The sequence below is a fragment of the Asterias rubens genome, chromosome 17 (genome assembly GCF_902459465.1).
Source record: "Asterias rubens chromosome 17, eAstRub1.3, whole genome shotgun sequence".
Lineage (NCBI taxonomy): Eukaryota > Metazoa > Echinodermata > Asteroidea > Forcipulatida > Asteriidae > Asterias > Asterias rubens.
The window spans coordinates 6,325,324-6,352,741 of record NC_047078.1 but is presented as its reverse complement, the minus strand read 5'-3'; the positions used below and the strand labels follow the sequence as shown (position 1 = coordinate 6,352,741).

General features: G+C 39.3%; 1 protein-coding gene across 2 annotated transcripts in view; it reads left to right on the top strand.

Annotated features, from left to right (window-relative positions):
* LOC117301863 (dixin-like) overlaps positions 1-27,086 on the top strand; it is a 36,830-nt gene extending 9,744 nt beyond the window's left edge. The window contains exons 3-20 of one of the 2 annotated variants that reach the window (XM_033785856.1): positions 3,683-3,812; positions 4,718-4,843; positions 8,267-8,507; positions 10,358-10,438; positions 11,785-11,960; positions 14,936-15,075; positions 16,130-16,222; positions 17,164-17,268; positions 18,434-18,538; positions 19,690-19,836; positions 20,086-20,193; positions 21,019-21,111; positions 22,261-22,362; positions 22,799-22,867; positions 23,419-23,506; positions 23,665-23,782; positions 24,473-24,581; positions 26,263-27,086. In XM_033785856.1, coding sequence (XP_033641747.1) covers positions 3,683-3,812; positions 4,718-4,843; positions 8,267-8,507; positions 10,358-10,438; positions 11,785-11,960; positions 14,936-15,075; positions 16,130-16,222; positions 17,164-17,268; positions 18,434-18,538; positions 19,690-19,836; positions 20,086-20,193; positions 21,019-21,111; positions 22,261-22,362; positions 22,799-22,867; positions 23,419-23,506; positions 23,665-23,782; positions 24,473-24,581; positions 26,263-26,337 — 2,106 coding nt within the window. In that variant the 3' untranslated portion in view covers positions 26,338-27,086. The remainder of the gene's footprint in view (positions 1-3,682; positions 3,813-4,717; positions 4,844-8,266; positions 8,508-10,357; positions 10,439-11,784; positions 11,961-14,935; positions 15,076-16,129; positions 16,223-17,163; positions 17,269-18,433; positions 18,539-19,689; positions 19,837-20,085; positions 20,194-21,018; positions 21,112-22,260; positions 22,363-22,798; positions 22,868-23,418; positions 23,507-23,664; positions 23,783-24,472; positions 24,582-26,262) is intronic. The other variant, XM_033785857.1, reaches the window with a different exon arrangement.
* The last annotated feature ends 332 nt before the right edge of the window (positions 27,087-27,418 follow it).

Here is a 27,418-nt window from a genome sequence, read left to right as displayed (position 1 = left end):
TGGTTTTATTTAGATGAATTTTGTGGAATCAGTATTTTTAAATTGTTGGTATTGACCCCTTGCATGCGCGTCACACGCGGCGACTGATGCCACGCTCACCATGTTGGTGGTCAATAGGCTTACGTGTAAACGCCGCGTCACCTAAAAATGTGCACTTCACTGAATAACACACGTTGACATTGACCACCAAAATGGCGCATCCAAGATTATTCTGATGATGACGTCAGGTGAAATGGGTCAATTGGCCGCAATGTATGCATTATCAGCATGCAATTTGCACGTACATGTATCGCCCAGTAGGCTAATGTAGCTTGTGTGTGGGGAGATTTTTTACATTTGACTACATGAATACGTGAAGTGTGCTTTTAATTTTAGTCTGCCTTCTACCATGGAGGAATGCTTCTACTTAAAAACTCTAGATAAACACTCAGATTTCAGATGGGTAAGATTATCCTACAGATCATGTGATTATAAGGGATTAAGGATCAGGGTGATTAAAGCATTGTTCCCATTATGGGCATTAAAATGAAAGGCACTTGTATAGGGACTGTATGGCAATTAGAATGTTTCTCAACATTGGCTTGAGTAATGCTTGCGCCTACCCTAGTTGTATGGTCTTATGGTCAGCTATCTTTATTTAAGTTTCACAAAGAAGTGAAGGTTCTAAAGGATTAGTGTGGATTATCAGCTTGGGGTTTAAGGATCAAGGATCAAATCAGCAACTGGAACAGGCACATGTATCTACCCCCCCACCTCCTCATCAAGGAGAGGCTATTTTGTGTTGTGTTGTGAATGATTGGTCAACCAAGAGCACCAGGCTCAAGCTCTGGTGTTTCTGATCAGCAGAGTGTGGGTTCGAGTCCCGGTCATGGCACTGCTGTACTTGAGCATGCAAGATACATCTTTGTCCTTTGGATGAGACTTTTAAAGCTAGTAGCTGTCATTAGGATTGGTAATGTACAGTGTATGAAGAACCCAGAACACTTATTGTGGGTTAAATCAATGTGTTCCTGGTTCACATACATGTAGCACCCTTGTTTACAGGTTTCCTCAGGCTTGTGAGCTACTTTTATGTAAGTCTTGTGATTAAGTTCACTTATGAGGCATCCTTGGTTTCATTACAAGAAATAGTTATAATAATGATAATACTTTTCATTTTGGATTGGGAACTTCAATTGGCAAATCTTACAGGCTCAGGAAATGTTTTATGGGGCACCAAGGCCATGTCCAGGGGCAACACAGGCTGTGGCCAACAAGTAATTCCAGGCCTTCACTTTCCTAGCCTGCATTCGTTTTCACACACTGGTTAAATTATCAAAGTTTGTGAGAGGCCATTAATATTATTTTGAGAATTAAAGAAAAAGGCTTTGAGCTTCCCTCTTGAAGGGGCACAGCAATTTCCTCTGCAAAGGGGCACTCTACATGTTTGAGGAAAATGTAAAAGGGCACCACGGCAAAATAACAAGGCACCACAGCAATTGCTGTGGGCGTTTGGGTTATTTCGGAGAAATGATAAGCAAATAATAAATCTAGATGGACTATCCTTGAGTGTTGACAACTTCATTAAATATCCATCAGCGACTTGTTTGTCAATGTAGAGTCAAAACTGCAATGCTTGGCAGTGCATGAATACAACCTTCAGTCATTGAGCCAATTATTGGAAAGTAAAAAAAAACACCAGATGGGAGCGTTAAATGTTAGGACCATATGGCATAGTGTGACTATGTGTACGTACTATACAGGATTACAATTATAGACCGTTTGGATTATAGCGTAACTGGTTTTTGTCTGCAGTCATTTTATTTTAAAGGCACTGGACACGTTTGGTGATTGTCAAAGACCAGTATTCTCACTTGGTGTATCCCATCATATGCATACACTCTGTGGATATTTGTGCTCAATTGGTCATCAAAGTTACAAGAAAATACATGTAATAAAAGAATTTATAAACAAAACACCATTGTTGCACAACTTTGTGTACTTTCAGCTTCTCAGATTTAAATATTTTGTGAGAAATTACCTCTTCATCTAAAACTATGTTACTTCAGAGGGAGCCGTTTCTCACAATGTTTTATAGTATCAACAGCTCTCCATTTCTCATTACCAAGTAATAGGTATGTGTGAATAATCATTTTGAGTAATTATTTGTAACAAATGTGTCCACTGCAATCAACTGTTAAAACCATATGGCATGGTTTGACTACTACATGGGATTTAAACTATTTGGATTAACTGGTTTTTGGTCCCGGCCATTTTATTAAGGTGTTATCTTTTTTGTCTTATTTGTTGGTCTAGTACGATTTTTATCTGTGCAGTCTGCTACTGATTACAGTGCAATGTTGTTCTTTGAGCTTACGTGTTCGTGTATAATATTATCCTGTTGATTGGTGGTTGATGTGTGTCAAAATATTGATCGTGTTTTCTGACTGGTAGTTACAACATGATTCGTACATAATAATAATAACCGTATTTATAACGCGCCTTTTGCCAAAGGATACAAAGCGCCAGGTATTATTACTGCAAGGAGTGGGGGCGATTTCTGAGATAATATAAGACCTAATCCTTAAGCACAATGTAATGGTTTACAAGGTGCTGTGGCGCAATATGCTGCCAATCCAGCCAGGAACACCGGGGCGAACCCCTTCTCTTTTCGACAAGTGCACTGGGTTCTTTTACATGCGTTTAAACAACACATGGGACCAACGGCTTTACGTCCCATCCGAAGGACGAAGCAATGGTTATGTGTCTTGCTTAAGGACACAGGTGTCACGGCTGGGGATTCGAACCCACACTCTGCTGATCAGAAACACCAGAGTTTGAATTCGGTGCTCTTAACCGCTCGGCCACGACACTTCAACAAATGTATTACATATGTATTACCGTCGTGAGAGAGATGATACCATCACTGGAGTAGGATTTGAAACTTTGCATGGTGGAAATAAGATGTAGAAGAGTTAGCAGTAAAACCATGTAATGACTGTCTCTAAATGAGTTGGGGTGGTTCTGAAAGAAGACGATCAGAGCATACTGATCGAAACGTCAAGTTAATCCAACGGTTCTTTTCAGAACCACCCCCAACTCATTTAGAGACAGTCATTACATGGTGTTACCGCAAACTCTTCTATACACCATCACTCGAGTCAAAGTTGATTTTTTTTATGCCCCGAAATTTGAATCTGTGATGCTTCTCAGATTGTTCATTCCTCTTGAGGGGTTATGCTTCCTGCATCCATCTACATGTATTTGCGTAAGTAGCGAATAAGTCATGCCCCCCCCCCCTTTTGTGGATTGTTACCGGCCCCCTACCATCGACGTCACGTCGGGAATTCAAACATATCGGCGGCAAAAAGAGTCTGGTCCCCTAACTACATGCCCCTAGGTACAAGGCCACACAGTGCACACGTCTCTATATGAACACAGCCAGGGGGCCCGGCGGCTCGGGTTATCGACATGACGTCACCTTTATGCAAATGAAGGCTCCCTTTAAGGGCGGGGTGGGTTCCCCTACATGTTGTAATCTCTTGAAAACCATGTTTAAAATACAGGCGCATTTAATACAAAATATAAACAAATATTTCGGGTTTAAAAAGTCATGTTTAATCGTTTAAATTAATTAAAAAAACACTGCAGCCACCCTTTAATTGCTTCAAAATTAACAAAGTTTTCCTTTTTTATAACTCAGCAACAACTGCAGGCGTACGTGGCTTGGGTCAACTCACAGCTAAAGAAGAGACAAGGATGTCGTATGGTGGAGGATCTAAGACGAGATATGCAAGATGGCGTCCCACTGGTTCATCTCGTTGAGATAGTCTGTAAGTATGGCAGGGAGGAGACATTTTCGTTTTTTTTTTTATCTGAATTCAGACTTTTGAAGACTGCCCTTAAATAGAAAGTAAAAAAAAAATTAATAATATTAATAATAATAATAACGTATAATGTTTTGGGTAACACCTACGTTGCTGAGTAGATTTTTGTTCTTTGGGAACTACATGTAGGTCTGCTTTTTATTCTACTGCCGCAGGGTACATTTCAGAATTGCGGGAGACTACATTAGTTCTGAAAAAAACTGCTTCTTAACTTCTACCTGGGCAGAAGGTAGGAAGCTTTTGCTTTAGTGAATCAAGCGGATTTCTCTTTTTATGACAGCTCAATCCATGGCAGTGAATTTAATAATGGGAAGTCCCCTCGATCCACTAATCGAAAGTACGTTTAGTAGATTTGGACAAGACAACAACCCAAAATAGTTTAAAATTAACAGAAGATTTCAAGTTTTGGTTTGAAGACACTGGACACTATTGGTAATTGTCAAAGACCAGTCTTCTCACTTGGTGTATCTCAACATATGCGTAAAATAATAAACCTGTGAAAATTTGAGCTCAATTAGTCGTCAAACGAGATAACAATGAAAGAAAAAACACCCTTGTCACACAAAGTTGTGTGCTTTCAGATGCTTTTAAATCTGAGGTCTCGAAAGTTACCTCTTTCTCAAAAACTACGTTTCTTCAGAGGGAGCCATTTCTCACAATGTTTTATACTATCAACCTCTTCCCATTACTCGCTACCAATTAAGGTTTTATGCTAAAAAATATTTTGAGTAACTACCAATAGTGTCCACTCCACTGCCTTTGAATGCTTTAAGTCATCATGTTTTCTTAAGTTTATAGTTACATTTGTTTTTAACTTTATTTTTTATTTTTTATTAATTTTGGATTGATAGCTGGTGAGACGTTGGCCAGGGTGGACTACAGCCCTCAAACAACCACCGCCATGAGAGAGAATGTAGAACGAGTGCTTCAGTTTATGGCCTCTAAGAGGATCAGAATGCACCATACCTCAGCAAAAGGTAAGCAACTGCTACGGCTTCAGTGGCTGCAGCGGCTATGGCTGCAGTGGCTACAGTGACTACATGTATGTCTGCAGTGGCTATGGCTGCATCGGCTATGACGGCAGTGGCTACGGCTGCAGCGGCTATGGCTGCATTGAGTATGGCTGCAGTGAATATGGCTGCAGCGGCTATGGCTGCATTGAGTATGGCTGCAATGAATATGGCTGCAGCGGCTATGGCTGCATTGAGTATGGCTGCAATGAATATGGCTGCAGCGGCTATGGCTGCATTGAGTATGGCTGCAGTGAATATGGCTGCAGCGGCTATGGCTGCATTGAGTATGGCTGCAATGAATATGGCTGCAGCGGCTATGGCTGCATTGAGTATGGCTGCAGTGAATATGGCTGCAGTGGCTATGGCTGCATTGGCAACAACGGCAGTGGCTACGGCTGCAGCGGCTATGGTTGCAATGGCTACAGTGGCTACATGTATGGCTGCATCGGCTATGACGGCAATGGCTACGGCTGCAGCGGCTATGGCTGCATTGAGTATGGCTGCAGTGAATATGGCTGCAGCGGCTATGGCTGCATTGAGTAGCCACTCTGTGTCCCATTAGCCCAATTTTATAAAGCATGTAAGCGTAAAAACTGCTAAGCAAAGAGAAATCATGCATAGCAGAAACTGGTGACCAGCCAGTTTACATTGTTGTTACTGGTTGATGCCCCGCTCATTTTTTGCTCAGCAAAGAAATTTGCTAAACAGTATTTTCTGCTAAGCAGCTTTATGAAATTGGGCCTTGGTCTTAAAGGGCATTATTGTCACACGAGGCAATTTACAGGCAACCAACATTATTTCTTTATTGGGGGATACATGTAGGTTGAGATACACAGCTTCAATGTCTCTTGTGCTGCCTAAGTGTTCCTTGGGCAGATGGTTGCCAGTGTCGCATGCAATTATGTCCTCTATGCAATACTATCCGGAGGACATTATTGCATATGGAAATCGGTAGGTACAACATATGCAATAATGTCCTCCAAACGGTTTTGCATATGCAATCGTGTCCACCCGTACGCTGCTGCATAATGCAATTGTGTCCACCCGGACACATTTGCATATATATGCAGCTGTGTCCGCCATGTGCAAAACCGTCCTTGCAGTAAATTAAATGCCCTTGGTCGACGGAACACGTTCGCCATTTTTTTTACAGGCTAAGTGCATGTCATGAATGACAGGAAATGTTCGGCCGTTGGGTATTCGCTGCAATCATAAAATCCATGAACATTCATGCTGCATATACGTTCAGTGCAATCATGTACATGTCCACGGACGGTTTTTGCATAGCCCCGGACACGATTGCATATATGCAAAAGTGTCCGGAGCGGACAGTATTACATGGCGGACACAATTGCATCTGACACCTGCAACAAGTTGTCTTTAAAAATTGGCCTGTATGACATAGCCTCCATGCATACTACTGCACACAATAAACACTGTACCTCCTACACTGTACATTGATATCGTTTTATTTACATGTACTTGTTGGTGTTTTCAAGATGATATCCACACCACTATTCCAATAATGGTTCAAGATAAACCACTCAATTGGGAGTCAGTCAACAAAATGAAGTATTCATATCTAAGGATGGTAAAACATAGAACATTTTATGCAGGTTTTGCTTTCGTACAGACTTATCCAAAACTAGTTCTGAGTATTAAACTTATCTTGAACAAAGGTCAATTGTTTGTAGTATCACAATTATTATTACCATACACGTACACTGGAAGAGGAAGTACAAGGCTGTGATAGTTTAGATGGGTCGTCGTTGTTGCACTATGTGTAGAATGATCGTTGCCGTTCGGTCTGACTCTGTATTCAACTCGGGAAACCAATGGACGATTATGAGTTCGGTGAGCTAAGGTTTCTCCTCAAATTTCAGTTTTCAGGAAATTCTAGTATGTGTATACATATAGTGTGTGTAATGTTGGAGTGTGGGTCGATTACTTTGCAGCCATGGGTACATGTAGATGTACCAAAACTTCTATTATAAAATATTAACTTCACTTTGGCTTGTGTGGTACCTGTACTCGCTTCATGGGGTTTTACTTAGTGGAGTGATGTGTATCCCGACTGTTAAAATGAACATGGACTTTTACGTTGCGATATTAAATATTCAGGCCTGTATGCTTCGTTTGTTGAAATGGTAAGGGCACCAAGGCATTTTCTCCTTGGTAGAGGGCACCCTATGAGGAAATTGTACACTTCAACTGGAGCATTTCAAGGGCACCAAGGCAATGACCAGGGGGCATGGAGGCAATTGCCTTCAAATTGCCTCTGAATGAAGTATTAGGCTTGAGTTTATTTCATGTTTTTACTGGTATTTTTAAATAATGTTGCTGTTTATCTCTCTTTCCATAATATTGTAATATTTTTACTGCCCATTCTTTCATATTTAACATTTACTTTTTGAACCTTCATCTTGTAAATACATGTATAGATTAATGATTCTAAAGTTTTGTATTTTTTATAATGAATCCAACCGTATGTGGTTGCAAATAAATGAACCTTACCCTAGGCCCTCCTCTGGTTTTCCTCACCTCAAAAAAAAAATCAAACACTCTCAACACGTTGCAGCCGTGTCCTTCGCAAATGAGCTTCTCAGCTTGTAAGAAAATATAATTAGCCTCCCAAGTTAATAACATTATTATGCACGGTCATCACTGGAACATACGTACATGTACATGTTTTGTTGTTAACATTGTCTCTGCGCCTTGAACATCTCTCTTAGATTGATATGGCACATTAAAAATGGTTACTATTATTCAGTGACACTTTTCCCTTGTACATGTACATGGATGTATAGCAGAGCATAATGCGACACAAAATGTGTCAGATGCTACTCAAAAATCATAATTTTTGCCACTCAATTATTATTAGCATTCACTGTGCATAAAATCTGTTCAGTCAAAATAATTGCCAGATGAAATCTTTCTCTGTTATCCTGGTTATTATTATTATTAATATTATTTCATCCTATCACAGCATGCAAAAGAAAGATCCCATTTTCCTTTGTGTCGGTAACTCCTCGAGTCGAGCTATGACCCATAGCCTTGGATCTTGAAGTTTCTTCCCTTTGGTTCCTTGCTTAATTATTATTATTTTTATTAATATTATTATTATATAGGATTTGAGGCATTGCATGGTGAGGTATCAATGTATATTTGGTTTGCGGTAACACCATGTGTGTCTCTACTTGCCAGGTAGAGTTTGTTCTTAGAGAAGTGTCTTGCTTTATTCTACTACCGCGATAGTAGAATTAAGCAAGACAGTTCTCTAAGAACAAACTCTACCTGGCAAGTAGAAACACACATGGTGTTACTGCAAACCAAATATATATTATTATTATTATTATTATTATTATTTTCTATTAATATCATCTTCAGATATCGTAGACGGGAACCTCAAGGCCATCATGAGGCTGATCCTCGCCCTGGCGGCTCACTACAAGCCGAGCAGCGTCAAGCAGACACCTCAAGCCGCCTCTGCCTCCAACCCGACCGGGCGTAAGGCGCAGCGGCAAGCTTCCTTTGCTGCGATGGCGGCCAACGCAGCCGCCGCGATACACGATGTGAGGAAAGAGGCGGCCGGGGCGGGGTCGTCGCTACGGAGGTACAGGGAACAAAGGTGAGAGGTCATGGATGGTGGACGGTTTATCCTATCAGGCCATGTCCGAAGCGGTGCTTTCGGCTACAGCTTCGGCTAGATCAGCGCGTCTGGTAGGGTCATACCTGTAGTCGAAGTCGCTATTTCGGACAGAGCCTTCCTTTGATTTCTGCATTTGGACCAGCATTACTAACATTTGTTAACAAAGGAAAGCATGGTGCATGATTATCGGTTGTTTATATCTGGTGTTTGGTATCAGGACTACTTGAATGTGTCTTGCGTGTATTTGAGTCTTGCGCCAAGGGCCCAATTTTGTACAGCTGTTTAAGCACAAAAAGTAGCTTAGCACACCAGAATTATGCTGACTGGAATACTGAATGGTTACCAGCCAAAATGCCAGTTAGTTCTAATCTAATATCTGTGACTGGTAACCTGCTTATTTTTGCTCCGCAGAAACTCGTGAAAATGCTTACTGGTTACCAGCCAAATTGCCAGATCTCATCTAAAATATGTGACTGGTATCCTGCCAAGTTTTGCTTAGCAGAAGCTTTGTAAGCAAGTTGTTTTTGCTTTATAGCAGCTCTATGAAATTGGGCCAACTGTTTGAGTTCCTTTTATTTACACAGACAAAATAATTTCAGTGAACCCAAGATTCTCAAAAATATTTGAATACATGTAGATTTGCACAGTCTTTAGCAAGTTTAAATGATAACCTCCCATTTATTGCACTCAATTCGAATATTTACACAAATCCAAAAGCATTTCAATAATTGTAAAAAGAATTTTTAGTTCATCTTTAAATTTTGATGATATTCAATCAAAACAGCAATGAATAAAGTATGACCTTTTGACATGCACAACCAAATTCCTCTTTGGAATGTAGATTCACTTGTTCTTTATGTTTGTCGCATTTCAAATGCTTTAAAAGAGTATAAACCAAAATGGCACTTAACACCATTTTAACGCGGGGCTCTATTCTTGTAATTATTGACCGTTTTCATGAGGACTCTTGTCTAACGGATAATAAGTGCATTACAAAACTGAATTTGACCTAAACGCCCGCCCCTCTTAAAGGCACTGGACACCTTTGGTTATTGTCAAATACCAGTATTCTCACTTGGTGTATCTCAACATATGCATCAAATAACAAATCTGGAAAAATTTAGACTCAAATGGTCATCAAAGTTGCAAGAGAATAAAGAAGGAAAAAATACCCTTGTTGCACAAATTTCAGATGCCTGAGAAAGGCTCAGGCACATTTAAATATTTTAAAGACACTGGACACCTTTGGTAACTGTCAAAGACCAGTGTTCTCACTTGGTGTACATTTCAACAATACATACACATGTAAAACACCAATCTGTGACAATTTTGACTGACTCAGCTGGTCATGGTCGTTGTAAGAGAGTAATAAAAGAAAAACACTGTTGTTGCACAAATTTGTGTGCCTTCAGATGCCTAGTAAAAGACATCAGGTCTGAAGTCTTGTAATATTTGAGTGAGAAATTCTCAAAAACTGCATTACTTCAGAGGGAGTCGTTTTTCACAATAATTTACACTACCAAAACTGACCAACAGCTCTCCATTACTTGTTAATACTACATGTACATAAGTTTGTATGCTTAGAAATAGAATTATTTTGACAACAAAAATAATGATAGTGTCCAGTTCCTTTTGAGACTATGCTTGCGTTTGAAACCGCAAATCTAGCCTTAAATCCCTGCTATGCTATTTGTATCCCCCTTTGTCTCTTGCGTGTTCTTGTTTGCCAAGTATAACAGTCAGCTTGCAGTCAATTGTGTTTTTATTGTGCGTATATATTTTTTTGTTTCTGTTTTTGTTTTGCTTGTTTGGTGTTGGGTCGTCATCAGAGGCATGGGCCAGCGTAGCCGTAACACCAGCTCTTCCCCTGCTAAAGAACCGATCCAACAGAAGTTGAGGGCTAGCTCAAGGTATATTAGGTTAATTCATTGAGTCGTTATCATATAGGCTGAAAGTCGTGCGTCTTAATGTCAGTCAGTGCAAGGGGTCTTCTCTTTGAACAATTAACTGGGGGAGTTATTGCAGTGGTGATAGTGAACACTAGTATACCTTTATCACGCTGTCACCATCTTGGTCATGTTCCATGTTTCCATAAGAGTAATGAATGCTAACAATCATTGTGCAAACATGGCACCAGACTATTATTTCGTCCAGCCTCAGTTTGGTTACAATGAGTTGGAATGGAGTAAAATCAAGATGGCCACACCGTGATAAAGGTATATAATTCTACAGGTTTTACCATTTGCTGAGATGTGAAACCATTGGACTGTTTCCCTGTCTTTACCTGCAAGGATAAAAACAGGTATACGTTTTGTATATATACACATGTAAGTCAGATTTCACTGCAAATCTCCAGAACCATGAAGGTCACGTGCAATGATGCAAGGTCAAAGGTGATTATGGACAGGGACTCAATGGCAGATCTCTGGCGTATTTCACACGTCTTAAAGTGTGACGTCAGATGTTCAGGGTACAAGAAAATGTGAACCTCAAAAGGATAGCAAACTGTGTGACCGTAAAGATCATTAGTTCATTTACCTTGCAATATTTGTGTTTCAAGAAAACTGAGTTTAATTAACATGTTGTACCTTCCCCACCCCAACAAATTTCTTACAAAAAAGTGGATTTATTTTATTCATGAATACTAAAAGCATTATGACAATATGCATGTGGATGTACGTATGTAGTTTTGTTATATGTCTTGTGTAATAAACAAGTCTTGTGACAATGATGCATGGTTAACTAATGACATGAATGAAGGGATACCAGTTGTAAGCAATGAGCTAAGCAAAGTGTATTTGGCTGGTTACCTACATGATTTTTGTTAAGCAGAACCTTCAGGGGTCCAATTTCATACAAAGCTGTTTAGCAGAAAACACTGCTTAACAAATTTCGTTGCTACTAAGCACAAAATGAGTGGGGTACCATTCGCAACAATGAAAACATTAACTGTTGGCTGGTAATCTTTTTTTGCTAAGCAAGATTTTTCTTTGGCTTAGCAGGTTTTTTTGTGGTTATATGTTATACAGGCATTATGAAATAATGCCCAGTACCTTTCTGCAGAATCGATACTTCACAGAGGCAATGCTTTGGTGCCCTTGAAATGCTCAAGTAGAAATTTACAAATTCCTCGTACATTGGGTGCACTTTACCAAGGAGAAAATCCTTTGTGCCCTTGCCCTTTCAAAAACGAAGCATACAGGCCTGCCTTAGCAAATGAATAAAATTGAATCATGTTTCCTTTAATTTCTTACAGCTCCGATAGTGAGCGACCGACTGCAGCCCCGAGCCCCCTCCCGGCATCATTGATTACCCCTCATCCCTCCAGCCCGACGCCTAGTACCTTGACTCGTTCCAGTGACCACTCTGGGACCAGTAGCCCAAGGCTGCCGGCTATTAGTGCCATGGGGCACATGTCGGACTCAGATCAAGGTTTGTAACAGATTGACATTTGTTTTGCTGAAGAACTTTTATATTTGACAAAATTTGTTCTTGTAAATATTCTGTGATGAGTTTGGTCAGAATGCACTCATGTGTTTCTGCACTGCAAAATAAAAATGGTAACACCTTAATTTCATTTAACAATAAACATTTATTTCATGATGACAGTTAAAAAGACGGGTACAGGTTATTTACCTGTATAATATTGTGTACGTTACAAACAAGTAATGTTCAATGGGATGATTTGCCTGGTACGTGTAGGTTGTTCTTGATAACATGCATGATATTCTTCCTACAGTTTCAAACTGTCTTGCTTGTGGAACAAAACGTGAAAATTGTGGTTCAAGTAGTCTGACATTTCTGTTAAAGCTCACACCATGTGTTCACAGACATTGTAGGTCAGCCCTTGTACCACATGAAACATGCCTACTTTTTTTCTGAGGGCCATACATGTACTCACTGCCTGTCATATAAGCAAGATTTGTTTGTGCTTACGGCTTCACTAACTTTGGTACAGAACAATGACTATTGTTCTCTGTACCCAGGGCTCTCCCCACTCACAAGGACGCGTATTAGGTCGATACAAGAATTGCTAGCCGATACGCGCACATTTTGGCTGATACGCACACAAATAGTTGAGGGGTATTTACGCAAAAAATCGTGGTTTTTTTTTACGCCAAAAATAGTTTTTTTTTTATATAAAGAAGAGAAAATCAGATACAGAATGCTCCAAACTGCACAGTATGGCTTTTAAAGGGAAGGTACACGTTTGGTAATTACTCAAAACAAATATTAACTTAAAAACTGACTTGGTAACGAGCATCGGAGAGCTGTTGATAGTATAAAACATTGTGGGAAACGACTCCCTCTGAAGTGACATAGTTTTTGAGAAAGAGGTAATTTCTCACTAAAATAAAAATAGACTTCTAGCTAGAAGTCTTTTATTCTTATCTGAAATCACACAAATTCGTCCAACGAGGGTATTTTTTCTTTAATCATTTTCTTGCAACTTCGATGACCAATTGAGCCCAAATTTTCACAGGCTTATTATTTTATGGTTATGATGGGATACACCAAGTGAGAAAACTGGTCTTTGACAATTACCAAACGTGTACCTTCCCTTTAAATCAAGATAAACACTTAGAAAACATGCCAAAGACCTTGTTTCATTCAATACAGCGTGCTTCGACCAAGCATCCACAAATTTGGTCTGGTATGCCCCAAAGTTCGGAAGAAAACCTGGGCAGAAAACCTTGGAGCCATTTTATTTGTAGTCACACAACCTGCAACAATATAAAGAGGGTCGGTTGTAGTCATTCTGCAATGTCAGCACTCTGTGATCCATTTCCTCATTGGGCCTTTACGAAACAGCCGTTGCAGCTCTTGCATGAGCTTCATAGCTATATTAAAGTGTACAAAAAAAAACACATGACTGATAGGAGCTGTCAAGCTGAAACCATGGTTTCGCAAACACCTCTAGACTGGTCTTTAATCACAACAGGAAAGGAAGAGACGCGTGTTGTTTTTGTTTCATTTTCATAAATTTGTTGTTCCAATTAAAACTTTTGCGGACAGTACGGGAAACCATGGCTTAGCAAACACCGCTAGACTGGTTTAATCAGGACAGGAAAGAAAGAGACACGTGCTGTTTTTATTTCATTTTCATAACTTTGTCGATCCAATTATTGCATACAATACGGGAAGTTGTGATGGGAGAGTGTGTGACGTTACTTCCTGAAAATTTTCCTTTCAATTCTGGGTGATTTTTTTAAAGTTTTTTTACAGGATTAGTGGATATCAAAAAAAAATCAATGTTTAATTTTGGGTTTGAAATCTTACACGCCGCAATCACCTGTTCCCTTTTAGTCGCTGCTCCTCATCAGGGCCACGTTTCAAAAATGCTTAAAACTTGTCTGCTTAGAAGAAACGAGCAGGATACCAGCCACAAATTGTACACATGACATGGTAGTTTAGCTGGTAACCTTATTCTGTTAAGCATAATTTGTGTATGCTTAGCTCATTTTTGTGCTTTAAGGAAGAAGGAAGTTGACAACAAGTATCAATTTAAAAACATAACTTCCCGTGATAATTGTTTTGCCATCAGTGTGATCTCACTCAGCACAATCCGGTATTGATAAGCGATACTTTGTCCTTGAAACTTCCTGTTTGTATAAAATCAACACCAAAAGTACAATAAAAAATCATCAGTTAAAAAACAAGGCAGTCAAAACAAAATCCAGTTCATTCACAAGATTTGTTATTTTGGTTGAAGTCGTCGTTTCCTCATTCAAGAATTGGGATTTTAAAAGAAAGTCTGATAATGTTTCAGTTTCTGATGTTTCGGAAGAAAGCAACTCATCAAAAAAGACAACATGAAGGTTTGTTTTGTCAAGTTGGTGGATTTCATCCAATTCATTAGAGGGATGTTATGCGTGTGTTGTCATTCGCTTTATCGGACGCTAGTTATACACTCGGCATTCGTTCCTCATTAGTCGGGCATTCGTCTTCATGTACAGTAGGAGTCAGAAGTTTGTTATTTGTACTTGGTAGGCTCGCTGTATGAGGTGCATGCTGGTCTAGCTAGTGCTCAAGTTTAATCCCTAGCTAGACCAGCATGCACCTCATTCAACAGTTAGCGCTTGCCCAATGGGTTTTTGCAAAAAGGTCTATTGACCCCTTGCACGCATGTCACACGCGGCGACTGTGCCACGCCCATTGTGGTCGGCAATAGGTTTACGTGTAACTGCCGCGTCGCCTAAAAAGCGCACTCCACTGATTAGCGCACAGAGTGCATTGCCCACCAGTATGGTGCATCCAAGATTATTCTGATGATGACGTCAGGTGAATTGGGTCAATGTTGAGCTTCTATCTTTAGCATTAGTGTTGAGGGCTAATCAAGACCTACATCAAACACTTTCCTTGGCATGGACTCTTGTTTAATTATTTACTTGTTTGTTTGTCAACAGGAAGTCCAGAAGAGGGGAGGTCAAGGTCAAGTTCTCGGAGGTCGTCCATCGCGTGGAGCGAGGCGCTGCTAGAGGAGCATAATGAGATGACGGGAGACATCGAGCATACTAAGAAACTCTTGAGTCAGCTTCAAGAATTGGTAAGAGAAGATTATTTAATATTGGTCGTTGATTATTGATTGTTTACTATTGACTGGGATGTGATTTTATCTGTTTTTAGCCAGAATTGTGGGTGGTTTCTTTTTGCCCCCCAAAAATAGAAATTCTGTGTTTTTTGCCCCCCCCCCCCCCCCCCCACCACCACCAATAAAAAGAAAAGATTGCAGAGTTACGCCCGGTTCATACTTCATGCGAATGCGAAGTGAATTTGACGTCACAACCCTCCTTTCGCACCGATATTCGCAAGTGAGTTGAGCAAAGTTGAACTGCTGCGAATTATTCGTTGCGAATTTGTGACGTCAACTTTCGTATCGCATTCGCAGGAAGTATGAACCGGGCTTTAGGCTTTTAAAATGAAAGATAAACGTAATATTGGGCTTCATACTCGCAAGTTTTTGAGCTCGCATACTTTCGCTCAGAGTTCATGTTTTTTTTCTCTACTATAACACTCAACAGCAAGGGGTTTTCAAAACTTCTTTTAAAGACTCATTACGTAGTAAGTTTTTATGCTAACATTACAATTATTTTGAGTAATTACCAATAGTGTCCAGTGCCTTTAAATCCCTACTCCTCCGGTACGGTTTGAAATTTTCTTCAGTTCAGTTAAAGGAACATTACAGAATTGGTTTAATATACATACATGTAAACTGACAAACCTGACGAAGTTTTAGATCGATCGGCCATCTGGGTCACGAGAAATTAGTGAAAACCGATTACAAATTTTGCATTGCATCGATGCCAAAATAAAAATGAATAAAACGCTCACACGAAGTTAGATTATTTATTTCTCATCAAATATGACAGTCATTTCAGACAGAAATATTTCAAGGGATGTTTTCTACTATCATCATCATTAGACCATGTTGTTTCTTACCAATTCTGTAACGTTCCTTTAAGATTACCAAGTAAAGACTAGGTGAGCAATCGGGCGATAAAAATAGGTTATCTACAAGGATGTGACGCCTAAAGCAATGAAGTTCTTTCCTTTGAATAAGTTGATAATGTACAGTTTGCTGCTTTTTATCCACCCCCTAGTTACTGAGTGGTAGACTCCAAGAAGAAGATGGGAGTTCCGAGGCCGAGGAAGACCAGATGATGTTTGAGGGGTCAAATGCCAAGGAGCAACTGGTGGGACAAATTTAATACTTTTTTTCATTGATACTGTATTGCCATGGTACTCTGTGCTTTTGTTGTGCTTTTGTTGTGCTTTTTGTTTCGACACTACTCGCCTCATGGAACCTAACTCAATCAAGCTTCTTATGTCGGCTTCAAGTCGCACATTCTCACGATTTGCTCCACACACCTGGAATGCATGCACTCTCCACCTCAATCAGGAAATCCGACTCTCTTCGAACATTTAAGAAGTGTATCAAACAGTCTCTATATCCTATCTAATGCGCTGCGTTCTTGACGTAGTGGCGCTATATAAATGCCCTATACAATGTATGTATGTATGTATGTATATATGTATGTATGTATGTATGTTGTGGTGTCCTTTGCAAGGCTTCAATACAAATTGACATTTTCCTCAAAGAAGTGCCCCTTGTCAGAGGAAAATTGCTGTGCCCCTTTAAGAGTGAAGTTCAAGGCCTGCTGTAGGTCCCTTTTGTTGTGTCTTTTCACGCAGACTTTAGTCATTGTAACTCATGATATTTAAAGCCATTGGACACTTTCGGTAAACAGTATTGTCCAAAGGCCCACACTTCGTCTATCACAACTTATATATCAAATAACAAACCTTTGAAAATTTAGGCTCAATCGGTCATCGGAGTCGGGAGAAAATAGCGGGAAAACCCACCCTTGTTTCCGCTCGTTTCACCGTGTCATGACATGTGTTTAAAATAAATCCGTAATTCTCCATATCGAGTATTGATAATTGTTTTAATGTTTTCTCAAAAAGTAAAGCATTTCATGGAATAATATTTCAAGAGAAGTCTTTTCCCTTTACTTTCTGTAAACCCTGTAAGTTATTTGTAAATCTGTGAACTTTTTTTTTTATTCTGTTTCAAAAGTGTATAATGTCTTTAACTGCCCACATATTTGATAGTTTTGACTGTTCTTATTTTCAGGTTGTCATACAAGCGAGACTAAACCAGCGACAGGAGGAATGCAATCAGCTCAGGAGTGAACTCACTAAGGTCAAACAGGATTGCCGTAATCTTCAAGGAACAAAGGTAAGGATAAGGCAGATTAAAGAGCCAATAAAAGATGATCTCAGTATGTCAACTATTACCTTTTTTTGGCCAAATAGACATCGCAGATACCGGTTAATAACCATTTTACTCTCAAAATTTGCATTTAGTAATCAATATCTCGAGTCAAAAATGCACCCAGCCGCGCGGCTTTTTCAGCCGAGAGTCAAAAACGGCTTATCCGTTATAATGACCCTGGACGCCAGTGACGAATTTCCCCTGTTGGTTTTGAACACAGTTCTCCAGCTTTGGCATTTCCACACCAAATAGCCGCCACTGACGTCACGATTCCTTTGTCGCGCGGGTTTGTTTGACCCCACGTTTTTCAGAAATTTGGCTTGGAGTGTTCTGGAGAAAACCCATTTTTAACATGTTTTAACGTGAGGTAAGAGACTCGTTATATTTTTTATGTTTCCTGGATGGACTGCAGCTGTTAGAAAACTGTAATATCTATATATTTGAGATCATCCTTTATTGGCTGTTTAACTGGAGAGATTTGAGCCGCTTGCCAGGTTGTATCGTAAACTTAGGGTTGTTGAAATTGCCTACACATTATAATTAAACTTATCATTGGGTTGTTTGTAAATTTTTGTCCTACTGTTGGTCCGACTACGTCAAATGTTTTCATTTCGTAAAAAATATTATTTTAATGAGTGTGTGAGACATCGCGTTTTAAATTGTTTTTTTTTGGGGGGGGGTTTATGTTTTTTAAAACGGGTAGTAAAATTAAGCGTCAAGGTCATCAAAAAGTCCACATTATTTCGCACAGGAAGGTCGTATGGTCATGATTTTTATTTTATTTAAAATTTTGAGATTTGCTTGTTGGGATTATTATGATAAACTCAAAAATGAAATTTACTCGCATTCCTCATTACGACAGAGCGGGTCTTTCTTTCTCGAAAACTGCGTCACTTCATGTCAGTCCTTGTACCCAGTAAAATGTTCCTCTTATTTTTAAGGGTCAAATGTGAAGCCTTGCCGCTTGCCCAACACTCACTGTATGTAAAAACCACTGCATTTTAATTACATTTTTTTACATTTTTTATTCTTACTCCCATTGTTGTGTTGTTGGTGAAAACGAAAAAATTGCTTTCTCAAAAGAGTTCCCTAGTAAATAACCCAGAACTCCCTTTGATTCCCTCCCCAGGCTGGTCTCCAATCAAGGCTGACGGAGCAGGATAATGCTTTGCTTCAGATGAAGGCGGAGTTACTCCGAGTTGGATTCACTCAACAAACACAAGATGCAGAAAAGGTACAGACCAGTCTTTTCTTGCCCGTATGCCAGAGCTGCAAACTCTCCTAAAAATGAACCAATCTTTCCGTGGGAGTGTCGTGGCTGAGCGGTTAGGAGCACCGAATTCAAACACTGTTGTTTTTGATCAGCAGAGTGTGGGTTCGAATCCCCAGCTGTGACACTTGTGTCCTTAAGCAAGACACTTAACCATTGCTCCATCCTTCTGATGGGACGTAAAGCTGTTGGACAAATGTGTTGTGTAACGCATGTAAAATAACCCAGTGCACTTATTGAAAAGAGAAGGGGTTCGCCCCGGTGTTCCTGGCTGTGGCTGCTGTATGCATCGTAGCACCTTGTAAAGACTTCCACCTTGGAAGGTGCTAAATAATCGGGACTCAGAATTCATTACTGAAATAACCTATCCTTCTGAAAGTTTGTATATACTCAGCGCTTTGAGTACCTTGTTTGGTAGATACTTGCGCTATATCAGACTTTGATATTATTATTACATTGTTCTGATCAGCAGATTTTTAAAAACTTAGCAAATTTTTTGCTTGAAGGGTTTGGGTCCTTTTTGTAAGCGGAAAAAAAAATGACCAAAGATTACATTTTAAAACTAACACAGTTTATAAGGTAATGATGGTAGAAAGCTTCCCTTCTAATATTACCTGCGGAGGTGCTCAAGTTTTTGTGAAATAAAGAAGGCCACAAATATAGTTTTGTCTGTTTGAATACCAAAATTATTGTGTGTGTAGCACCCCGGGTCACGTGCGTAGGGCGTTGGCAATCGCTTTCACCATACTGAGATTGATCGTACCATTACATTCCAAACTCATTGAAGCATAATATCAAACTGCTGAAGCGTATACATAGTATAGATAAGCAAAATAAATTCGTAGAATATACTTGACTGCTTATCTGTGTGCTTATTTTGGTTTGTTCATAAGGGTAAAACTGTTTTTCATGCGTATGAGCGTAGCGAAGGAGCATGAAAACATCATTTTAGCATGTACAATGTATTTACGGACTCTTCTGAAAACATTGCTCTGTGATTTTTAACCGCTTGCTTAAAGTGGGCTCTATAAAATTGGGCCCTGGAGTGATCTGCCAGTTGTTTGTGCTGTCAATTATTTTTTTGAGAGTATATTTTTCTTGATTTTTATTTTCAGTCTGATCTGAAAAGACGTCTTGAAGAGAAAGAGCGAATGATCTCAGACCTCTCAAGACAGATGAGCCAGAAGGTTGACCTCCTCAAACAGCAACAGGAACAGATTGAGAACCTAACCCAGCAGCTACAAGAACTCAACTCATTCAAGGTCAGTCTAAAGGTCAAAGGTTAAAGTCAGCATTATGGGAAAGCTCCTTTAAGGAATGTCCGAGTTCGGCCATAAAGACTCGGAAACTATACATCCTTTTTCAATGAGTGGGTGTGTTTACATTGAATTACTTGGGTCATTAAATGTATTGGATGAGTCGTTTATTTTATTTGCATAACTGGAGTAAAACCAAAATTAATATTCTTTATCCCCGATTCAAATTTAACATCTATTGATCTTTTTTTTTAGACTGAGTTGCAGAATCAGCTTGAGAATAAATCCAATTCCTCTGACTACGGACTGCAGAGTCAACTACAAGAATTGACACAGAGACTGGACAATGTCAGCATGGCAGAGGTAAGATAGTATGGGAGTAAGGTGGCAAGGGGGTACATTGTTTATAGAGGAATGTTTTCAATTTTCAAAATTCCTCGTCATTTTGGGGAGTATGTTTTGTTTGTTTGTTTGTTTGTTTGTTTGTTTGTTTGTTTGTTTGTTTGTTTGTTTGTTTGTTTGTTTTTTGGATTGTTGTTTAGATGATTTCCCCATTAAAGGCAGTGGACACTATTGGTAATTGTCAAAGCCTAGCCTTCACAGTTGGTGTAACTCAACATAAGTTCAAACTCACAAACCTGTGAAAATTTGAGCTCAATCGGTCATCGAACTTGCGAGATAATAATGAAAGAAAAAAACACCCTTGTCACACAAAGTTGTGTGAGTTTAGATGGCTGATTTCAAGACCTCAAGTTGTAAATCTGAGGTCTCAAAATCAAATTCGTGGAAAATTACTTCTCCCCATTACTCGTCACCAAGTAAGGTTTTGTGCCAATAATTATTTTGAGTAATTACCAATAGTGTCCACTGCCTTTAAGGGAACTCGGCAAACTCCCACAAGGGGAAATACATGTAAGCACCAAGCTGGCAACAGCCAATCTCTCTCATACAAACAGTGGTTTAATGGCTATGATTATGAACGGCACAAATCAAGAAATTGTGATTCAGTAACTAGACGGCATTACTTGTTCTAGTCATTGTGAAATCATCAGTTAGCTTGGTAGGATTCGAACCCACAACCTTGTAATTGCAAGTCCTGCAGTCTAACTTGCAGTCTGAACAACTATGACCACTTTGAAATGGCATGTAGGAAAAAAAGGAAAGTTTAAATTTTTGTTTTGATTTCAGGTGAATCTAGCGGCTCATATAACATCTCAAGACGGTCAGCTTACAACGCTTGAAGAACGAATGCACAGTGACACTACGCTTCCATTTAAAGAGGTATGTAGGTTGCATTTTGGACACTTGAGCCCGTGAGCAAGGCAGTTCACCATACTTGCTTTGTAAACAAATTTGGGAAGGTACATTGTAGTGCATGCTGCTCTACCAACCAGGCTCCTAGTGGATGATACACATGCCTACATCCTTACAGGTTTTGAAGGATGTAACCCTGTTTCAGCCCCAGGAGTAGGCCCAGGTCAAAATTCCAGTTGAACCTAGTTAACTGGGGTCAACTGGTTCAACTGGTTAGTGACCAAACTCGTCCATTTTCCATATTAACCAACTGGTTTGGACTAGGTTTAACTGTGTTCAACTAGGTTGAAATTATAAACCAGTTGGTTTCTGTCCATTTTCCATATTAAACCAACTGGTTTTAACTGTGTTTAACTAGTTTATCAACTGGTTTTCTACTAGTTCCAGTTAAACCCAGTTTAACTAGGTTCAACTGGAATTTTGACCTGGGGGAGGTGGCAATAAGCCCCTAGTGGCAGTTGATCAAGTCGACAACCCAAATCAGTCCCGTGGAGTTGATGGCGATGTTTAGAGCTTTTTTAGCTGGGATGTTGTCAGCCAGGCGAGCGACACGACCGAAGAAGGCGGAGCGACGGCGTTGAATTAGTTGGTTGATGGGGGGGCAGACATGTTCTTTGGGTGACCTCATTGTCAAGCGTCACCCTCACCTTGAAATGGCTCTCCAGCCTTGTGTGTTGGTCGAAACTTCATTAACAAAAACATTTTTAATGCAGGGAACGATTTCATCCAGCAATTTCATATGCAAACTATTTTGACTGAAAAGATTTTGTGCCCAATGAATGTTGATTACCAAACAGCAAATGATGATTTTTTGAGTAGCCACTGATACATCTTGGATAGTAGATGTAGCAGTATGCCATTAGCAGACTGAATCAAGTCTAATATTGACATCCCACAATGCATTGTATCACCTTATAACATGGCCGCCCGCATGTAACAGTTGATTCTCATAATCTGGAATAAAGCTCGACTTATAACCTCTAACATACAAAGTTGTATCTTCTTACATGGTGTCAGAATTGGGATTCGAACCTGCTATTACAAGGGAAAATGATCACTGAAATGGGTTAAAAAGTACCTGATAGACTTGTTATTGTTATTTGTATTTCTTTGCAGGGCTCAGATGATTTGCAGACAATGCGAAGCGCCCTCAGAAGTTTGAGATCCAACATGAGTAGCCATGACCCAAACCACCATTCCTTAGACTCATTAGAACAGGTACAAAGTTGATTCTATGTGTTGTTATAAGTACTTTCCTTTTTAGGCATGAGTCAGAGAGTTATTTTAAAGATCTCCTGTGGACCATCTAACCTGAGCATTTCAGGGCCTACCAGATAAGACCACCAAACTCAAGCTGAGGTGTTTCTGATCAGCAGAGTGTGGGTTTGAGTCCCAGTCGTGACACGTATGTCCTCAAGCAATACACTTAACCATTACTGCTGCCTCCTTCATATTGGATGTAAAGTCGTTGGTCCCGTGTGTTGTATAATCCACTTCAAAGAACCCAGTGCACGTATCCAAAGAAAAGGGGTAGAAATTATGACAACAGTAATTGACAAACATCCCGCCATGATCAGTGTGGTATTCTCCCAAATGGGTTTTATTTTTTAGAGCTTTGAAACTTACTTTGCTTTTTTCCATTCTTTGTTTGCAGGGTATATGTTCATTAATGGACCATTTAGCTACATCACAACACCACGGTATACGCAAAGACAGTGATACAGTAAGTAAAGAGTGGAAAGTTACTCATCTCATTCATTTGTTAACTACCTCAGGCATGATATTGTTCCCACATTTGTCTGATATCTGATTTTGTTTTACCCTTGGGGAAAAATCAGAAATATTAATGATAAAATTGACTGAAAAGTCTATTAAAGCCTACACTACATTTTATGCAATCAAGCAAAATCAGTCAACGACTCAGGTCATTTATTTTAAATTTTTTGCTTGAAAAGAGCCTAATCTATATTTTTAATGCTGTTAAGACTCCATGTTGATACCACTTTGGGTTTGAAAGTTGTGAAAGTAGAAACACCAAGAGTTGTGAGAGAATGAAACTGAGACAAAATGCGTTTAAAGTTGAGCATACATTTGTTTGAACATTGGCATAAAAACTTTGATGATAAACTTCAGTAATGAAGCGAGTTTTGATGCTGAATGTTAAGAAATCACTTTTCAACTCATGCCATTATGAATATTTTAAGAGTTCAAACCCACCACCTTTTGATTAAAAGTCTAAACCATGGCATATTTTTAACTGGTTTCTATTTGCAGAGTTCAACTGAGAGTTTATCAAGACACTACTCAACAGACAGTAACTCACAAGAACTCAACCATCGCTCATCTCATCAACACTCAAACTGTAAGTTTCTCAACGCACAGCCAAAAGTTTTGCCAACCGAGTTTGGAAAACTATGGAAAAGCCAGAAAAACAGATACATGTAGCTACAGTTTGTAACATTGTTTTACACAAATAATTTATTGTTGTTATTAATGTTATTTTATTGTTTCTCCTGACAGACGGTAAATCGAGAGGTACATCAATGTCATCTACTAACAGTAATCCAGCAGCATGTACAAAGGTTTTATACTTCACAGAGAGAACGGTAACGCCATTCATGAACTCCATTCCTAAAAGGTAACTCTTAAGGGACATGGCTGAACAAAAAATTGATAGTACCTTAACTTCATTCCTGAAAGGTTAAGCATGGTTCATACTTGCTACGGTTGCAAAGCAAATGTTTACGGCAAATGCTTATGGCACATGGCTCGTTTTGGCAGCAAAGGTTCCGCAGGAGTTGAACACAGCTCAACTGTTGCGAAGTAATTGTTGCGAAAATTTGTATCGTGGAAGTATGAAACGGGCTTCACTCATAGGGATGGGGCTTGGCTCAAAATGCTAGTTCTGTAACTCTATTCCTAAAAGGTAACTCTTATGGATAGGGCTTGACTTAAAGGAACACGTTACCTTGGATTGGTCGAGTTGGTCTTTGAAAAGCGTTTGTATTCATTTGTTTTAAAATGCATATGATTAGAAAGATATTTTAAAAGTAGAATATAATGATCCACACATGTTTCACTTGAATTGCGTGGTTTTCCTTTTACCTCATTGACAAACATTATTTATTTCAAGTAGCGAGTGCTAAACCACTGGGGAAAACTGGCTGGGTAAATTTTATTTAATTATGGGTTGAATGAAGAGAATTGACTAGAGCAGAATTATTTTTAGTTTTTTTAAATTCAATGTAACTTTGCCTTTGGCAGCACCATTAAATGTTTATGATAAACCATGAACAATGACTTAATAATATTATTTTTACTTTCCTAGACTTGGTGAAGTAACGTTACATGACTTCAAACAGATCTTCGATCGTGAGGGTGACTACCGGTATCACTTCAAGGCCTTAGATCCTGAGTTTGGAACAATCAAAGAAGAGGTAAGTACATGTAGACTGTTTATAGGGTGTTGTGGCCGAGTGGATAAGAATACCGAAGTCAAGCTCTGGTGCTTCTGTTCAGCAGAGTGTGGGTTCGAATCCCGGTCTTGACACTTGTGTCCTTGAGCAAGACACTTAACTATAATTGCTTCTCGCCACCCAGGGGTAAATGGGTACCTGTGAGGGCAGAGATGGTTCTTGTGATTGATTTAGCCGAGTAGCGCATATTAATGTTGCACAGGCTGCATACTCCCCACCAGGGAGCTGAGATGGTTTAAGGAGTGATTTAAGGCCCAGTGACAAGGGGTAATAATGTTAAGCGCTTTGGGACGCCCTCCGGGTGTGAAAAGCGCTATATAAAAACAGGTTACTATTATTATTTTTGTGGTTTTACCCCTACACTATTTGTTTTGTATATATTTTTCTGTTGTGTATCTCAGGGTAACTTTTCTGGTTCTATATATTTTACGTGGTTTTGTGGATCTTATTTTTTGCCTTTTTAATGAATTTGCTTTTTGTCGTTTAAGGTTAAAGTTTTTATTGTTGTAAAGTGCCTGGGAGCAATTTGAAATTTTCTGGTTGGTTTTTACTAAAGTGTTTGATTGCTTATGATGTGATATGTTTACTTGTACTTGTATGATCATATTTTGTGGATCTTATTTTTTGACCTTTTAATGATTTTGCTTTTTGTGGTTTAATGTAATAGTTTTTGTTTTGTTGATTTTAAAGTGCCTGGGAGCATTTTTTTAATGGAGTTGTTGCTATGTAAATGTGTTTTATTAATCTTATTATTTCATCTTATCACAGCATGCAAAAGAAAGATCATATTTTCCTTTGTGCCGGTGACTCCTCAAGTCCGGCTACGTAACAGATCTATCCTCACATTTGTCCCTAACTCATCCAGATAATTCCCCAGTGATTTCAGAATGGTGCCTAGTGCTCCAACCACACAGTTCTACTTTTACTTTTTACCTGCCAGATCTTACAAAGTTCCCTGGCCAGGTCTAGGTACTTTTGGATCTTGTCCATCTCCTTCGAAACTACACCCTTAAATCTCCCGGCACAGCTATGTCAATAAGATGACACATCTTCTTTGCCTTATCTAAGACTACAACATCCGAACGTCTATGTTCTATAACATGATCAGTCTGAATGTTAAAGTCCCAGAGGATCTTGACCTGGTCGGTCTCTGCAACTTTCTCCGGAACATGGTCGTACCATTTTGCTTCACAGGTCCCAATGAATTACCTTAGCTATCTTGTCATGTCTTCCTTTGTGTTCCGTCTTGGCCATCATACTACACTCGCTGACAATATGAAAGACAGTCTCCTCTACATCCTGCACAGAGGGTAGACGTTCGTTTTGTCTATCCTTGCCTTCATTACATTTGTCCTCAGGAGCTGGTCTTGCGCCCCGGTAATCAAGCCCTCGGTTTCCATCTTCAACTCTACGCTCTTTAGCCAATTCCAGGACTTGTTTTTAACTCCAAATGATGTTGGTGTTTGGGATTTGTTTTTTATATAGAAATAGAGAAATTTTGACTTTATACATTTATATGATTTGCATTATCATGTCTATTATTATAAGAATTTTTAAAACTATCTCAGTTTCTGTAAGACGTTTCTATTTCGTTGTATAAATTTGTTCAATTTTGTGCTGTTTCATTTTTGTATTTCCACAGGTAGTTGATGATGATGCCATCCTCCCTGGTTGGGAAGGCAAGATTGTAGGCTGGGTGGAGCAGGACAACGGCTAGCCCAGGGGGAGGTTGCATACTAAAAAGCACAGCCTATACAACATAATTTCCTTCATTATTTCCAAAGGTTATTTGTGTCTTTGTTTAAAAAACTACATTTTTATTGAAGTCTCTTAACTTTTTATGGAAGTCTCTAAAAGTTTGTACATTTAATTCATGTTTTTTTGTTTTTTTTTAACTGAAATTTTGTTTGTGCAACCTTTTTAAAGAAGATATCAGTGATGAATAATTTCTGCGCTAGGTGGTGCTTGGCTCAAATTTCAATAAACTGCTAAGTGAGAAACTATTGCTAAATAGATTTACTATAGCGAGGTACCAGGCTCAAGCAGTATACACAACATCTTGGATGGTAACCAAATAAATAAGCGTCAGAATCCATAACCACGCTAATCGTCAACAAAAAAGTTTCGTCAAGTCTTAAATGCCCCTCTCCCACCCGTAAAATGTAACTAAATTCTTCTAAACTTCTGGACGTCCGTATTCATTTTTTAATTGCAATATGATGATGAAATTACTAATTGTCAACCCACCAACTTGATACTTTATTCAAAGGTTTATTTAGGGAATAAAAGGGTAGTGACGAGTTCTTAAACTGCCGTTTAAAACCGGCAGGGTCGTGGCCATGCGATAAAGGCCCAAGCTCTGTTGGTGTGGTGCAATTTTACGACTGCGACAGTTTTCGGCTATGCATTCGTGCGCGTAGTATGCATCTAAACAAATCCGAAAACAACCGGTTATAAACAGCTCCAGCTGGTCATTATCAACCATTTAAACACCCCCATGTGAATCGTTCTCCACCAATAGGAATGGCGAAACTGTCTGGGGTATTTATGAATCGTAAATAATGCATAGTACAACCACCGAACCAGCAATAATTACCACAAGCTATGTTTCCAAAGGTGCCACTTAGATCGCTCCAACTTTAATTAGGTGAGGTTCGTGGTAGCACTTTTTGAGTAGTGTTGGTTCTCAAAAGAACCAACCCTAGGAGCTGGAAGGAAAACTTGCTTTCTGAGGAGAAAAAGGCTCCTTGCTGAGGGCAGCAATTCAAAGTGGAAAAGGCCTGGGCCAAATTTCATAA